The 17166-nt window shown below is 31.3% G+C and overlaps 1 protein-coding gene across 1 annotated transcript in view; it reads right to left on the bottom strand.

Moving 5' to 3' along the window:
• LOC133548281 (aminopeptidase Ey-like) overlaps positions 1-17166 on the bottom strand; it is a 92873-nt gene that overhangs the window by 73227 nt on the left and 2480 nt on the right. The window contains exons 2-9 of the mRNA XM_061893599.1: positions 14382-14524; positions 14177-14316; positions 10078-10204; positions 9851-10005; positions 9669-9782; positions 2815-2958; positions 2676-2741; positions 2542-2607 (exon numbers count right to left, since the gene is read on the bottom strand). Of these exons, the coding sequence (XP_061749583.1) occupies positions 2542-2607; positions 2676-2741; positions 2815-2958; positions 9669-9782; positions 9851-10005; positions 10078-10204; positions 14177-14316; positions 14382-14524 (955 nt within the window). The remainder of the gene's footprint in view (positions 1-2541; positions 2608-2675; positions 2742-2814; positions 2959-9668; positions 9783-9850; positions 10006-10077; positions 10205-14176; positions 14317-14381; positions 14525-17166) is intronic.

Raw genomic sequence — 17166 nt, 5'->3', positions numbered from 1 at the left:
ATGACTTTTTTGTCCTAAACTCATTTTAAGACTTTTTTTCCCCCAAAACTAATTTTTTTTTTCACCTTTTTTGTCCTAAACTAATTTTATTTTATTTATTTTTGTCCTAATCTCACTATATTAGTTTATATTGTCCAAAATTCACTTTATTATTTTTTTTGTCCAAAAATCACTATATTACTTTTGGTCCTAAACTCATTTTATGACTTTTTTTGCCCAAAACTAATTTTCTTTGTTTTTACTTTTTTTGTCCTAAACTCACTATATTTCTTTATATTATCCAAAATTCACTTTATTACTTTTTTGTCCAAAACTCACTATATTATTTTTTGTCCAAAACTCATTTTATGACTTTTTTTTGCCCAAAACTATTTTTTTTTACTCTTTTTTCTCTAAACTCATTTTTATTATTTGTTTTGTCCTAAAGTCACTATATTACCTTTTGTCCAAAACTAATTTTTGGACTTTTTTTGGCTAAAACTATTTTTTTAAACTTTTTTTGTCCTAAACTCATTTTATTTTTATTTTTTGTCCTAAACTCATTTTATTACTTTATATTGTCCAAAATTCGCTTTATTTTTTTTGTCCAAAACTCACTATATTACTTTTTGTCCGACAAATTTTTTTTTGACTTTTTTGTCCTAAACTCATTACATTACTTTTTTTGCCCAAAACAAAATTATTATTTTTTTCCTTTTTTTGTCCTAAACTCATTTTATTACTTTTTTGTCCTAAACTCACTATATTACTTTTTTTTTGTCCCAAAAATTATTTTACGACTTTTTGGTCCTAAACTCATTTTACGACTTTTTTTCCCCCAAAACTATTTTTTTTTTTTTTTTGTCCTAATCTCACTATATTAGTTTATATTGTCCAAAATACACTTTATTACTTTTTTTTTATCCAAAACTCACTATATTACTTTTTGTCCAAAACTTATATTATGACTTTTTTGGTCCTAAACTCATTTTACGAATTTTTTTTTCCCAAAACAATTTTTTTTTTAAACTCACTATATTACTTTTTTTGTCCCAAAAATATTTTATGACTTTTTTGTCCTAAACTAATTTTACGACTTTTTTTTCCCCAAAACACTTTTTTTTTTTTTACTTTTTTTGTCCTAAACTAATTTTATTATTATTTTTTGTCTTATTAGTTTATATTGTCCAAAATTCACTTTATTACTTTTTTTGTTCAAAACTCACTATATTACTTTTTGTCCAAAACTTATTTTATGACTTCTTTGGTCCTATACTTATTTTGTGACTTTTTTGTCCTAAACTCATTTTACGAATTTTTTTTTCCCAAAACAAATTTTTTTTTACCTTTTTTTGTCCTAAACTCATTTTATTTTATTTTTTTTGTCCTAATCTCACTATATTAGTTTATATTGTCCAAATTCACTCTTACTTTTTTGTCCAAAACTAATTTTATGACTTTTTTGGTCCTGAACTCATTTTATTACTTTTTTGTCCTAAAACTATTTTTTTTTAAACTCACTATATTACTTTTTTTTGTCCCAAAAATATTTTATGACTTTTTTTGTCCTAAACTAATTTTACGACTTTTTTTTTCCCAAAACAAATTTTTTTTTTACCTTTTTTTGTCCTAAACTCATTTTATTTTATTTTTTTTTTCCTAATCTCACTATATTAGTTTAAATTGTCCAAATTCACTCTTACTTTTTTGCCCAAAACTAATTTTATGACTTTTTTGGTCCTAAACTCATTTTGTTACTTTTTTGTCCTAAACTCACTATATTACTTTTTTTTTGTCCCAAAAATTATTTTATGACTTTTTTGTCCTAAACTCATTGTATTTTAATTTTTTGTCCTAATCTCACTATATTAGTTTATATTGTCCAAAATTCACTTTATTATTTTTTTTGTCCAAAACTCAATGTATTACTTTTTGTCCAAATTTTATTTTATGACTTTTTTGGTCCTAAACTCATTTTATGACTTTTTAGTCCTAAACTCACTATATTACTTTTTTTCCACCCCAAAACTATTTTTTTTCCTTTTTTTGTCCTAAACTAATTTTATTATTATTTTTCGTACTAATCTCACCATATTAGTTTATATTGTCCAAAATTCACTTTATTACTTTTTTTGTCCAAAACTCATTTTATGACTTTTTTTTGCCCGAAACTAATTTTCTTAGTTTTTTCCTTTTTTTGTCCTAAACTCACTATTATTACTTTATATTGTCCAAAATTCACTTTTTTGTTCAAAATTCACTGCACTACTTTTTTTTGTTCAAAACTCAACTTATTACATTTGTGGAGGATATTTTTGGTAAAAAAAAAAGAAAAAGTTTTTCTTTAAAAAAAAATATATATATATATTAAATAGGCAATATTGTGGATGGTAAGCCCACCTCATTGTGCATTATTCCATGTCAAGTTGTAGAACTGAGTCCAATCTAATAATTGCACCATTTTTATTGCAAATATTGACGTAAAATTGGAGAAGTTGGAGCGTTTAAAAAAAAGAGAGATTTTAAGGGCATGAAGAGGAGGTTGCTGGGTGGTCTTCTTACCATTTGCAGGTGCTTCCAGAGGTCTGCATGGACCGTGTTCTTGTACTTGAACTCCTCCAAGTATGTCTGCACGCCACAGACAAAGACATGATTGACATCCTGGTCAATCCCGGCCTGAAGTATCAAACACCCACATGCAGTCCTTTGGAGAAGACCTCCTCTGTGATGAAGTCCGACAGCATCCTGAGGACGGCGGCGCCCTACAGGGCGGGCAGAAAGGAGTTGGAGGCCCGCAAAAGTAGAGGGCGTGAGGCGAGTGGCGTTTGGGAGCACCTTGCTGTACGTGATGGCGTCGAACAGGTCCCAGATCTGCTCCGGCGTCTGCACCTCCTCCTCCTTGGTGGAGAGAGGGCGGGACGAGGCCTTGGCGTCCTCCGCCATCACGCCAATGACCTCATTCAGGACTATTAAGTCTTTCTGGAAGGGGTTTGATTGACAGGTATTTAAACTGGATGCCTCTTTATGATGATTGTGTCATTTAACATCAATAAACAATAACTGCGATGAGGAGGCGACTTGTCCAGGGTCTACCGTGCCTTCCGCCTGAATGCAGCTGAGATAGGCTCCAGCGACCCCAAAATGGACAAGCGGTAGAAAATGGAGGGATGAACAATAATAAGGACAATTAAATTTGAATTAATTAATCACAGGTTTCTACTAACTTATAGTAGGGGGCGTGGCCTATTTTCCCACTTGAGTTAATATGATCCCTTTCCTCCTAAGAGGACACTAATGGAAAAAATGTATTATTAACTACAAAAAATTAAGTAAAATATTAATTTAAAAAAAATAGAAGTTCTATCAACTTGAGGGCTATTTTTTTTTTTTTTACTTAAAGTTAATGTTTGGGTACCGTTGTATTTTTTAATTTTTTTTTTAAACTTAAAGTTAAAGTTTGGGTACCGTTGTATTTTTTAAAAATAGATTTAAAAAAAATAAATGGCATGTCACCAATTAATTAAATGAGATAAACCACGATGTTGTATAAAATTAAGTCAAAGTACCAAAGATTTTCACCCCCGGGGGGTGAGGGGAGCAGTGAGCAGCAGCGGTGGCTGCGCCCGGGAATTATTGCTGACTGTATTTCTTTAAAAAAAAAAGAAAAAAGTGAAAAGAAAAAAAAAAAACCCTAATTCAGTTCAAAAATTAAATACATTAAATTTCTCACAGTGTTCTGTAAGGTGAGCGTGTTCTTTTTTTTTTTAATGTAATAAAACAAAATAAAGTAAAATAAAATAAAACAACAAGTACGAGGTCCTCAATTAATTAAATCAAATTGACGGTTATGTTCTATGAATTAAAAAAAAATAGAATAAAATAAAAAAAACAAGTTAAATTGCATTATAATGTAGACTTATATGAATTTGTGAAAAATAAAAATGAATGAAAAAATATTGACTAAAGTGTAATAAATCCAACTGTTATGATCCTTTTTATTTTCCTTCCAAAATTCTGTGTTACTTTTTTTGTCCAAAATTCACAATACTTTTTTTTGTCCGAAACTAACAATATTACTTTTTTTTTGTCCAAAACTCACTATATTACTTTTTTGTCCAAAACTAACAATATTAAATTTTTTGTCCAAAACTCATTATTTACTTTTTTGTCCAAAACTCATTATTTAGTGTTTTGTCCAAAACTCTCTGTTTTACTTTTTTTTTGTCCAAAATTCACTATATTACTTTTTTGTCCAAAACTCACTATATTACTTTTTTGTCCAAAACTCACTATTTTTATTTTATTTTTATTTTTTTGTCAAACTCACCAGATTACTTTTTTTGTCCAAAACTCACTAGATTTTTGTGTCCAAAACTCACTTTTTTAACTTTTTTGTCCAAAACTCACTATATTACATTTTTTGTCCAAAACTCAATATTTACTTTTTTGTCCAAAACTCTCTGTTTTACTTTTTTTTTGTCCAAAATTCACTATATTACTTTTTTGTCCAAAACTCACTATATTACTTTTTTGTCCAAAATTCACTATTTTTATTTTATTTTTATTTTTTTGTCAAACTCACCATATTACTTTTTTTGTCCAAAACTCACTAGATTTTTGTGTCCAAAACTCACTTTTTTAACTTTTTTGTCCAAAACTCAGTTTTACTTTTTTGTCCAAAACTCACTATATTACATTTTTTGTCCAAAACTCAATATTTACTTTTTTGTCCAAAACTCTCTGTTTTACTTTTTTTTTGTCCAAAATTCACTATATTACTTTTTTGTCCAAAACTCACTATATTACTTTTTTGTCCAAAATTCACTATTTTTATTTTATTTTTATTTTTTTGTCAAACTCACCATATTACTTTTTTTGTCCAAAACTCACTAGATTTTTGTGTCCAAAACTCACTTTTTTAACTTTTTTGTCCAAAACTCAGTTTTACTTTTTTGTCCAAAACTCACTATATTACATTTTTTGTCCAAAACTCAATATTTACTTTTTTGTCCAAAACTCTCTGTTTTACTTTTTTTTTGTCCAAAATTCACTATATTACTTTTTTGTCCAAAACTCACTATATTACTTTTTTGTCCAAAACTTAAAATATTACTTTTTTTTGTCCAAAACTCATTATTTACTTTTTGTCCAAAACTCTGTGTATTACTTTTATTTTGTCCAAAACTCACAATACTTTTTTTGTCCAAAACTCACTATATTACTTTTTTGTCCAAAACTCACTATATTACTTTTTTGTCCAAAACTCACTATTTGTATTTTATTTTTATTTTTTTTGTCAAACTCACCAGATTACTTTTTTTGTCCAAAACTCACTAGATTTTTGTGTCCAAAACTCACTTTTTTAACTTTTTTGTCCAAAACTTACAATATTACTTTTTTTTTGTCCAAAATTCACAATTCTTTTTTTGTCCAAATCTCACTATATTACTTTTTTCTCCAAAACTCACTATTTTTTTTCTTTTGTCAAACTCACCAGATTCCTTTTTTTGTCCAAAACCTACTAGATTTTTGTGTCCAAAACTCACTTTTTTAATTCTTTTGTCCAAAACTCACTATATTACTTTTTGTCCAGAACTCATTTTATGACTTTTTTTGCCCAAATTATTATTATTTATTTTTTTACTTTTTTTTGTCTTAAACTCATTTTATTAATTTTTTGGTCCTAAACTCACTATATTACTTTATGTTGTCCAAAATTCAATTTATTACATTTTTGTCCAAAACTCACTATATTACTTTTTGGCCAAAAATGTATTTTATGACTTTTTTTGTCCTAAACTCATTTCATGAGTTTTTTTGCCCAAAACTTTTTTTTATTTTTATTTTTACTTTGTTTGTCCTAAACTCACTATATTACTTTTTTTGTCCAAAACTCACTAATTACTTTTTGTCTTAAACTAATTTTGTAAAAAAAAAAATCCCTAAACTCACAATATTACTTTATACCCTCCGACATTCACTATATTACTTTTTTTGTCCAAAACTCACAATATTTTTTTGTTCGTCCAAAACTCACAACATACATTTATTTGTCCAAAACTCACTATATTACTTTTATCCCAAAAAAACTCACTGTATTACTTTTTTTTGTCCAAGACTTACTATTTACTTTTTTGTCCGAAACCCACATTATTCCCTTTTTCTATCCAAAACTCACAATATTACTTGTTTTTGTCCAAAACTCACTATAATATTTTTTTTGTCCAAAACTTACCAAATTACTTTTTTTGTGTGCAAAACTCATTATTTACTCTTTTTTTTTTTTTTTTGTCCAAAACTCACAATTTTACTTTTTTGTCCAAAACTCATTATTTACTTCTTTGTCCAAAACTCATTATTTACTTGTCCAAAACGCTCTGTATTACTTTTTTTTTAGTCCAAAACTCACAATATTTTTTTCTCCAAAACTCACTATATTACTTTTTTCTCCAAAACTCACTATATTCCTTTTTTTGTCCAAAACTCACTATATTCCTTTTTTTGTCCAAAACTCACTATATATTTTTTTGTCAAACTCACCAGATTCCTTTTTTTTCCCCAAAACCTACTAGATTTTTGTGTCCAAAACTCACTTTTTTAACTTTTTTGTCCAAAACTCACTATATTACTTTTTGTCCAGAACTCATTTTATTACTTTTTTTGCCCCAATTTTTTTTTGTCCTAAACTCATTTTATTATTTTTTTTGTCAAAAACTCCTTTTATTACTTTTTGTCCAAAAATTAATTTTATTACTTTTTTGTCCTAAACTCATTTCATGACTTTTTTTGCCCAAAACTTTTTTTTTTTTTTTTTTACTTTTTTTGTCCTAAACTCACTTTATTGCTTTTTTTGTCCAAAAACTCACAAATTACTTTTTGTCTTAAACTCATTTTGTTAATTTTTTCCCCCCTAAACTCACTATATTACTTTATAGCCTCCGAAATTCACTATATTACTTTTTTTGTCCAAAACTCACTATATTTTTTTGTTCGTCCAAAACTCACAACATACCTTTTTTTTGTCCAAAACTCACTATATTACTTTTTTCCCCCAAAAACTCACTGTATTACTTTTTTTGTCCAAGACACACTATTTACTTTTTTGTCCAAAACTCCCATTATTCCCTTTTTCTGTCCAAAACTCACAATATTACTTGTTTTTGTCCAAAGTGAAGTGAATTGTGAAGTGAATTATATTTATATAGCGCTTTTTCTCTAGTGACTCAAAGCACTTTACATAGTGAAACCCAATATCTAAGTTACATTTAAAGCAGTGTGGGTGGCACTGGGAGCAGGTGGGTAAAGTGTCTTGCCCAAGGACACAACGGCAGTGACTAGGATGGCGGAAGCGGGAATCGAACCTGCAACCCTCAAGTTGCTGGCATGGCCACTCTACCAACCGAGCTATTCCGCCCCTCCACAAAACTCACTATAATATTTTTTGTCCAGAACTCATTTTATTACTTTTTTTGCCCCAATTTTTTTTTTGTCCTAAACTCATTTTATTATTTTTTTTGTCCAAAACTCCTTTTATTACTTTTTGTCCAAAAATTAATTTTATTACTTTTTTGTCCTAAACTCATTTCATGACTTTTTTTGCCCAAAACTTTTTTTAATTTATTTTTTTTACTTTTTTTGTCCTAAACTCACTTTATTGCTTTTTTTGTCCAAAAACTCACAAATTACTTTTTGTCTTAAACTAATTTTGTTAATTTTCCCCCCCTAAACTCACTATATTACTTTATAGCCTCCGACATTCACTATATTACTTTTTTTGTCCAAAACTCACCAAATTTTTTTGTTCGTCCAAAACTCACAACATACCTTTTTTTTGTCCAAAACTCATTATATTGCTTTTCCCCCCAAAAAACTTACTGTATTACTTTTTTTGTCCAAGACACACTATTTACTTTTTTGTCCAAAACTCCCATTATTCCCTTTTTCTGTCCAAAACTCACAATATTACTTGTTTTTGTCCAAAGTGAAGTGAATTATATTTATATAGCGCTTTTCTCTAGTGACTCAAAGCGCTTTACATAGTGAAACCCAATATCTAAGTTACATTTAAAGCAGTGTGGGTGGCACTGGGAGCAGGTGGGTAAAGTGTCTTGCCCAAGGACACAACGGCAGTGACTAGGATGGCGGAAGCGGGAATTGAACCTGCAACCCTCAAGTTGCTGGCATGGCCACTCTACCAACCGAGCTATTCCGCCCCTCCACAAAACTCACTATAATATTTTTTTGGTCCAAAACTTACCAAATTGCTTTTTTTGGGTGCAAAACTCACTATTTACTCTTTTTTTTGTTGTTGTCCAAAACGCACAATATTACTTTTTTTGTTCAAAACGTATTAATAACTTTTTTGTCCAAAACTCGTTTACTTCTTTGTCCAAAACTCATTATTTACTTGTCCAAAACGCTCTGTATTACTTTTTTTTTGTCCAAAACTCACAATATTTTTTTCTCCAAAACTCACTATATTCCTTTTTTTGTCCAAAACTCACTATATTCCTTTTTTTGTCCAAAACTCACTATATTCCTTTTTTTGTCCAAAACTCACTATATATTTTTTTGTCAAACTCACCAGATTCCTTTTTTTTTCCCAAAACCTACTAGATTTTTGTGTCCAAAACTCACTTTTTTAACTTTTTTGTCCAAAACTCACTATATTACTTTTTGTCCAGAACTCATTTTATTACTTTTTTTGCCCCAATTTTTTTTTGTCCTAAACTCATTTTATTATTTTTTTTGTCCAAAACTCCTTTTATTACTTTTTGTCCAAAAATTAATTTTATTACTTTTTTGTCCTAAACTCATTTCATGACTTTTTTTGCCCAAAACTTTTTTTAATTTATTTTTTTTACTTTTTTTGTCCTAAACTCACTTTATTGCTTTTTTTGTCCAAAAACTCACAAATTACTTTTTGTCTTAAACTCATTTTGTTAATTTTTTCCCCCCTAAACTCACTATATTACTTTATAGCCTCCGAAATTCACTATATTACTTTTTTTGTCCAAAACTCACAATATTTTTTTGTTCGTCCAAAACTCACAACATACTTTTTTTTTGTCCAAAACTCATTATATTACTTTTTTCCCCCAAAAACTCACTGTATTACTTTTTTTGTCCAAGACACACTATTTACTTTTTTGTCCAAAACTCACATTATTCCCTTTTTCTGTCCAAAACTCACAATATTACTTGTTTTTGTCCAAAGTGAAGTGAATTGTGAAGTGAATTATATTTATATAGCGCTTTTCTCTAGCGACTCAAAGCGCTTTACATAGTGACACCCAATATCTAAGTTACATTTAAAGCAGTGTGGGTGGCACTGGGAGCAGGTGGGTAAAGTGTCTTGCCCAAGGACACAACGGCAGTGACTAGGATGGCGGAAGCGGGACTCGAACCTGCAACCCTCAAGTTGCTGGCACGGCCACTCTACCAACCGAGCTATGCCGCCCCTCCACAAAACTCACTATAGTATTTTTTTTGTCCAAAACTTACCAGATTACTTTTTTTGGGTGCAAAACTCACTATTTACTCTTTTTTTTGTTGTTGTCCAAAACGCACAACATTACTTTTTTTTGTCCAAAACTCACTAATCACTTTCTGTCCACAACTCACCCACAATGCAATACTTTTGTTGCGCCAAACTCGACTCTATCAGCTAATTGTGTCCCCAAACTCACCATGTCCCAGGTGGGTTCTGCATAGTGGGCCCCCAGGTAGGACACGTAGGTGGCGAATCCTTCATTGAGCCACAAGTCGTTCCACCAGCGTACGGTCACCAAGTTCCCAAACCACTGGTTGGACACAAAAAGTGTTTTGTCAAAGGTTGACCTGAGCGGCGTGCCGTGGATCCTGGACTCACCATGTGGGCCAGCTCGTGGGAGATGACGGTGGCCACCCACTCTCGCTCGCCGTTGGAGGCCAGGCTGGGGTTGCACAGGAGGGCGTTCTCGCTGTAGGTGATCAGGCCCCAGTTCTCCATGCCTCCGGAAAGGATGTCAGGCACAGCGACCTGGTCTACAAAGACAAAGAGGTGGACTATTGGGACTGTGGACATTACACCTTCCCCAAACAGTGTGAGATCTTTACCAGACTTCTCCAGAGGGTAGGGTGAGTTGTAGTAGCGTTCAAAGTACGCCAGGATCGGTCCGGTCTTGGCCAGAGCGTAGGCCCCCTTACCCGCCTCTAGGGCCTGTTCGCGGGCCCAGATCCTGATCTGGAGACAGCAACAGCTCAATTACTGGCACTGGCAATCCACTAGAGGGCAGCAAACATAGACATATGACAGGAGCCAAAGATGCCAGTCAAAGATCCTCTATACTAGGACTGGAGTGCTGTGTTGATCTTCAGGACCAAATTCATTGGTGCCAGTCAAAGATCGTCTAGTGCTTGGCTGTGTTTAGGCTCACTGTAAAACACTGTTCTTCTACGATAAATACTGCTGTACTCCAAAAAAAATGCTCATCAAAGATCCTCTATACCACATGAGGAGTGCTCTGACGTTTTTAAGTCTTGACTGGAACAATGCCAGTCAAAGATCCTTCCAATGACAGGACAGCAATGTTGCATTTAAAAGGATTTGCTGCAAAAACGTGCACTAGCCAAAGATCCTCGAGTTAAAAATCAAAAATGGTCTGTTCTACGCTAAAAATGCTAGTCAAAAACGAGTAAAAAAAAAAAGGTGTTTTTAAGTACTTTTCTAACAAAGTGAGAGTTTTCTGTATGACAGGAGCACTCTGCCCGAAAAATGCTAGTCAAAGAGCTTCCACAGGACATAAGTCCTGTGTTCTTTAATATATATATATATATATATATATATAGAACACAAGTCAAAGATCCTCTAATTAATTAATAAAAATGTTCTGCTCTTGACTAAAAATGCTAGTCAAAAACGACAAAAATAAAAAAATGCGGTTTTTATCTGTTTTCTACATGACCGGAGCACTTTGTTTGAAAAATTCTAGTCAAAGAGCCTCCACATGACAGAAGTCCTGTGCTGTTTTAAAAAAAATACATAATTATATATATATATATATATATATATATATATATATATATATATATATATATATATATATAAAACACAAGTCAAAAATCTTCTAATTAATTAATAAAAATGTTCTGCTCTAGAACAAAAATGCTAGTGAAAAACGACCAAAAAATGCTGTTTTTAAGGATCTACTCCAAAATTGTGACTGTTTTCTATATGACCGGAGCACTTTGTTTGAAAAAGGCTAGTCAAAGAGCCCCCACATTACAGCAGTCCTGTGCTGTTTAAAAAAAGGTAACTATAAAACACAAGTAAAAGATCCTCTAATTAAACAACATTGTTCTGCTCTAGACTAAAAATGCTGATTCTAAGGATCTATTCTAAAAATGTTGTGTTTTCTGTATGACCGGAGCACTTTGCTCGAAAAATGCTAGTCAAAGAGCCTCCACATGACAGAAGTCCTGTGCTGTTTGAAAATTAAAAATAAAAACGAGTAAAAAAAGGCTGTTTTTAAGAACTTTTCTAACAAAGTGAGTGTTTTCTGTATGACAGGAGCACGCTGCTCGAAAAATGCTAGTCAAAGAGCTTCCACATGACATAAGTCCCGTGCTCTTTCCTATATATATATATATATATATATATATATATATATATATATATATATATAGAACACAAGTCAAAGATCCTCTAATTAATTAATAAAAATGGTCTGCTCTGGACTAAAAATGGTAGTCAAAAACGACAAAAAAAAAATGCTGTTTTTATCTGTTTTCTATATGACCGGAGCACTTTGTTTGAAAAATTCTAGTCAAAGAGCCTCCACATGACAGAAGTTCTCTGCTGTTTAAAAAAAAAAAAAAAAAAAAAAAAAAAAAAAATATATATATATATATATATATATATATATATATATATATATATATATATATGTATGTATATATATATATATATATGTATGTATATATATATATATATATATATATATATATATATATATATATATATATATATTTAAAACACCAGTCAAAAATCTTCTAATTAATTAATAAAAATGTTCTGCTCTAGAAGAAAAATGCTAGTCAAAAACGACAAAAAAATGCTGTTTTTAAGGATCTACTCCAAAATTGTGACTGTTTTTCTATATGACAGGAGCACTCTGCTCAAAATATGCTAGTCAAAGAGCCTCCACATCACAGAAGTGCTGTTCTGTTTAAAAAAATATATATATATATACTATAAAACACGAGTCAAAGATCCTCTAATTAAATACTAAAAATGTTTTTGGTCGGGAAATGACCACATTTCAATGGTCAAATCAACATCCCAACCTGACATTGATTAAACGTTGTCAAAACGTTGTTCTAACGTTGTTTTTGTGTTGTAAAATGATCAAATTTCAATGGTTAAATCAACGTCAGAACCCAACATTGATTAAACCTTGTCAAAAAAAGTATGTTGTTTTAATGTTGTTTTCATGTTGTAAAATGAACAAAATTTAATGACCAAATCAACGTCACAAGCCAAAATTGATTAAACGTCGCCAAAAAGTTTATTGTTTCATTGTTTGTATTTGTGTTGTGATATGACCAACCTTCAATGGTCAAATCAACGTCAGAACCCAACATTGATTAAACGTTGTCAAAAAGTATGTTGTTTCAATGTTGTGTTTGTGTTGTAAAATATTGGTTTGGAAATGACCAAACATCAACGGTCAAATCAACGTGAGAACCAAGCATTGATTAAACATTGTCAAAAATAACGTTGTATTTGTGTTGTATAATATTGGTTGGGTAATGACCACATTTCAATGGTCAAATCAACGTTAGAACCCAACATTGATTAAACATTGTCAAAAAGCACGTTGTATTTGTGTTGTAGAATATTGGTTTGGAAGTGACCAAACATCAATGGTCAAATCAATGTAAGAAGCCAGCAATAATTAATCATTGTCAAAAATATTGTTTCAACGATATCTTTGTGTTGTAAAATGACCAAATTTCAATGGTCGAATCGACGTCAGAACCCAACATTGATTAAATGTTGTCAAAAACCATGTTGTTTCAACGTTGTATTTGTGTTGTAGAATATTGGTTGGGTAAGGATCAAATTTCAATGGTCAAATCAACGTTCGAACGCAGCATTGATTAAACATTGTCAAAAATAACGTATATGTGTTGTATAATATTGGTTGGGTAATGACCATATTTCAATGGTCAAATCAACGCCAGAACGTAGCATTGAATAAACGTTGTCGAAAAGCATGTTGTTTTAACGATGTATTTGTGTTGTAATATGACCAAATTTCAATGGTTAAATCAACATCAGAACCCAACATTGATTAAACGTTGCCAAAAAGTATGTTGTCTCAACGTTGTATTTGTGTTGTAGAATATTGGTTTGGAAATGACCAAACATCAATGGTCAAATCAACGTAAGAACCCAGCATTAATTAAACATTGTCAAAAATAACGTTGTATTTGTGTTGTATAATATTGGTTGGGTAATGACCACATTTCAATGGTCAAATCAACGTCAGAACGCAGCATTGATTAAACGTTGTCAAAAAGTATGTTGTCTCAACATTGTATTTGTGTTGTAGGATATTGGTTGGGTAAGGATCAAATTTCAATGGTCAAATCAACGTCAGAACCCAACATTGATCAAACGTTGTCAAAAGGTATGTTGTTTCAACGTTGTATTTGTGTTGTAGAATGACCAAATTTCAATGGTCAAATCAACGTCAGAACCCAACATTGATTAAACGTTGTCAAAAAGCACGTTGTCTCAACGTTGTATTTGTGTTGTAGAATATTGGTTGGGAAGTGACCAAACATCAATGGTCAAATCAACATCATAACCTAACATTGATCAAACGTTGTCAAAAAGCATGTTGTTTCAATGTTGTATTTGTGTTGTAGAATATTGGTTGGGCAAGGATCAAATTTCAATGGTCAAATCAACGTTAGAATGTAGCATTGAATAAACGTTGTCAAAATGCACGTTGTTTCAACGATGTATTTGTGTTGTAAAATGACCAAATTTCAATGGTCAAATCAACGTCAGAACCCAACATTGATGAAACGTTGTTTAAATGTTCAAAGAACTACAGAACATTAAAAACTTTAATCAAAGATCCTCTATTTTTTTGTGATCAAACTGCTGTCTTTAAGGACTGACTGATAGCGGAGAGGTTTTTACCAGAAGGTCTGCTCCCTGTTGAGATTCTCTGTAGCCAAACTGGCACACCACGAAGGCCAGCAAGTAGGTGGACATTTTCTTCGTGGGTTCGAATCCGGTGCGGACCCACGGCTGACCGTCCACGGTGACGTTGACGGGCTCTGGGGCGACAGACGAGCAGATGAGAGGGTGGCAGGTCGCCAGCTGGGGGGAGGAGGTTCCTCACCGTGGTTCATGGCGTTGGACAGGGCCACGGTCTCTGGGGGGTGGATGAGTGTTATTTGGAAAACCGCCTTCATGGCGGGCTCGTCGAAGCACGGGAAAGCCTTCCTGGCGTCTGTGGGCTGCATGTGAGAGGTGGCCAACACCCTGGGAGTCACATCATCTAATTAGTCATATGTGCTAGTTTATAATCATCAAACACACTCTTGTTCTTTTACACAGTCTATTATAGGGGTGGCCACACTTTTTCTGCAGGCGAGCTACTTTTCAATTGACCAACTCGAGGGGATCTACCTCATTTATATATATCATTTATATTTATTTATTTATGAAAGAGACATTTTTGTAAACAAGTTAAATGTGTTTAATGATAATACAAGCATGTGTAACACATATAGATGTCTTTCTTTCACAAAGACAAGAATATAAGTTGGTGTATTACCTGATTCTGATGACTTGCATTGATTGGAATCAGACAGTAATGATGATAACGCCCACATTTTTAAATGGAGGAGAAATAAAGTTGTCCTTTCTGTACAATACCACATGAAAGTGGTTGGTTTTTGGCATCTAATTCATCCAGCTTCCATACACTTTACAAGAAAAACATTGGCGGCAAATTCCGTAGCTTGCTTGATTGACATTCACGGCACCCGAGGGTCTTGTGAGATGACGCTGGCTGCTGCCAGTTCATTATTATGAAAAAATGACAGAGAGGAAGGCGAGAAACACTTTTTATTTCAACAGACTTTCGCCCCGTCCCTTCCGTCAAAACTCTAAAGGCCGACTGCACATTTCCTATCTTCACAATAAAAGCCCTGCTTCATGCTGCCTGCGCTAACAAAATAAGAGTCTCAGAAAGCTGGCGTGCACAAGTGATGTGCACGCCAGCTTTCTGAGGGATCGCTTGTGCACGCCAGTTTTCCCAGACTCTGTATTTAGTTAGCGCAGGCAGCATGAAGCAGGGCTTTTATTGTGAAGATAGGAAATGTGCAGTCGGCCTTTAGAGTTTTGACGGAAGGTACGGCGCGAGAGTCTGTTGAAATAAAAAGTGTTTCTCGCCTTCCTCTCGGTCATATTTAATAATAATGATCTTGCAGCAGCGAGTGTCATCTCACAAGACCCTCCGGTACCGTGAATGTCATTTAAGTGACGTCTTGGTGAAGATTGATGATCACTCATTTTTAGGTCTATTTTTTTTAAAAGCCTGGCTGGAGATGGACTGACACACCCCCCGCGGTCGACTGGTAGCTCGCCATCGACGTAATGGGCACCCCTGGTCTATTACTTAGTCACCTAATACGTCTGCTATATTTTAATGACCAAAAATAGTCCACAGTCTAGGATGAAGCTATTTTATTTTCACACTCTAAATGCTACTTTCTGATCCTAACAAATGTATTTGTTAGGTCAGGAAATAAAACACGAAGGCAAAAAAAGTTTGACAACCATTGATTTAGAGTCTTGACTGAAGCTATTTTGTAAACACTGTCATGTAATAAATAGAAAAGTACGGACTATTTGTTTTTGTTTAACCCTCAATAACAAACTGTAATTTCCCAAGAAGCTGTTTTTGTAAACAATGCCTAATGTTAAAAAAAACCCAAAATGTAAATCACAAAATAATATAATATTATGAATATTTAAAATGTATATTGTTTTGAATAATAAAATGATAGTATAAATATTCATAATTTTATATAGTTGGAAAAACATCATGTTTAATATAATAATAATATAAATATATATATGATTAATTATGATTATGTCTAATATAATTATTTATAGGTATTTAAAATACAAACTATTTTGTAAAATATAATATTATATGAATATACAATTAATTATAAATGTACATAAATATGTACAAGTATTTCAAATGTATACTATGTTATATAATGTAAAAATATAATACTAATAGATTGATTATAATTATCTATAATTTATTTATATATATAACTATTTAAAACACATACTATTAAATAGAATACAATAATAATATCTAAATACATATAATTAATTACAATTATATATAGTATGATTAGGTATAAATATTTAAAATACAGATTATTTTATGTAATAGAATAATAATGTATGAATAAATACACATAATTATGTATAAGTATTTAAAATACATAGTATTTGATATAATACAATAATAATATATCAAATATATATTTAATGAATTATAACTATTTATAATGTATTTTTATATAAATATTTAAAATATTTACTATATCACAACAATAATATCTAAAAACATATAATTAACTATAATTATATTTAATATAATTATGTATAAATATTTAAAATACAGACTACTTTATGTAATAGATTAATAATATATAAATAAATATACATACATACACATTACGTTCAAGTATTCAAAATACATACTATTTTATATAATACAATAATAATGTATACAAATATATATAATCAATTATAATTATTTGTAATATATTTTTATATAAATATTTAAAATGCCTGTGATGAGGTGGCGACTTGTCCAGGGTGTACACCGCCTTCCGCCCGATTGTAGCTGAGATAGGCACCAGCGCCCCCCGCGACCCCAAAGGGAATAAGCGGTCGAAAATGGATGGATGGATGGAATATTTAAAAACGTATAATTAATTATAATTATATATAATATCATTATGTATAAATATTTAAAATACAGACTGTTTTATGTAATAGAATAATAATATATATATATATATATATACATACTTATGTTCAAGAATTTAAAATTATTTTAGATGATACAATAATAATATATAAATATATAT

Source organism: Nerophis ophidion, linkage group LG02, assembly GCF_033978795.1.
Source record: "Nerophis ophidion isolate RoL-2023_Sa linkage group LG02, RoL_Noph_v1.0, whole genome shotgun sequence".
Classification (NCBI taxonomy): domain Eukaryota; kingdom Metazoa; phylum Chordata; class Actinopteri; order Syngnathiformes; family Syngnathidae; genus Nerophis; species Nerophis ophidion.
This window is presented reverse-complemented; position numbering and strand designations above follow the sequence as displayed.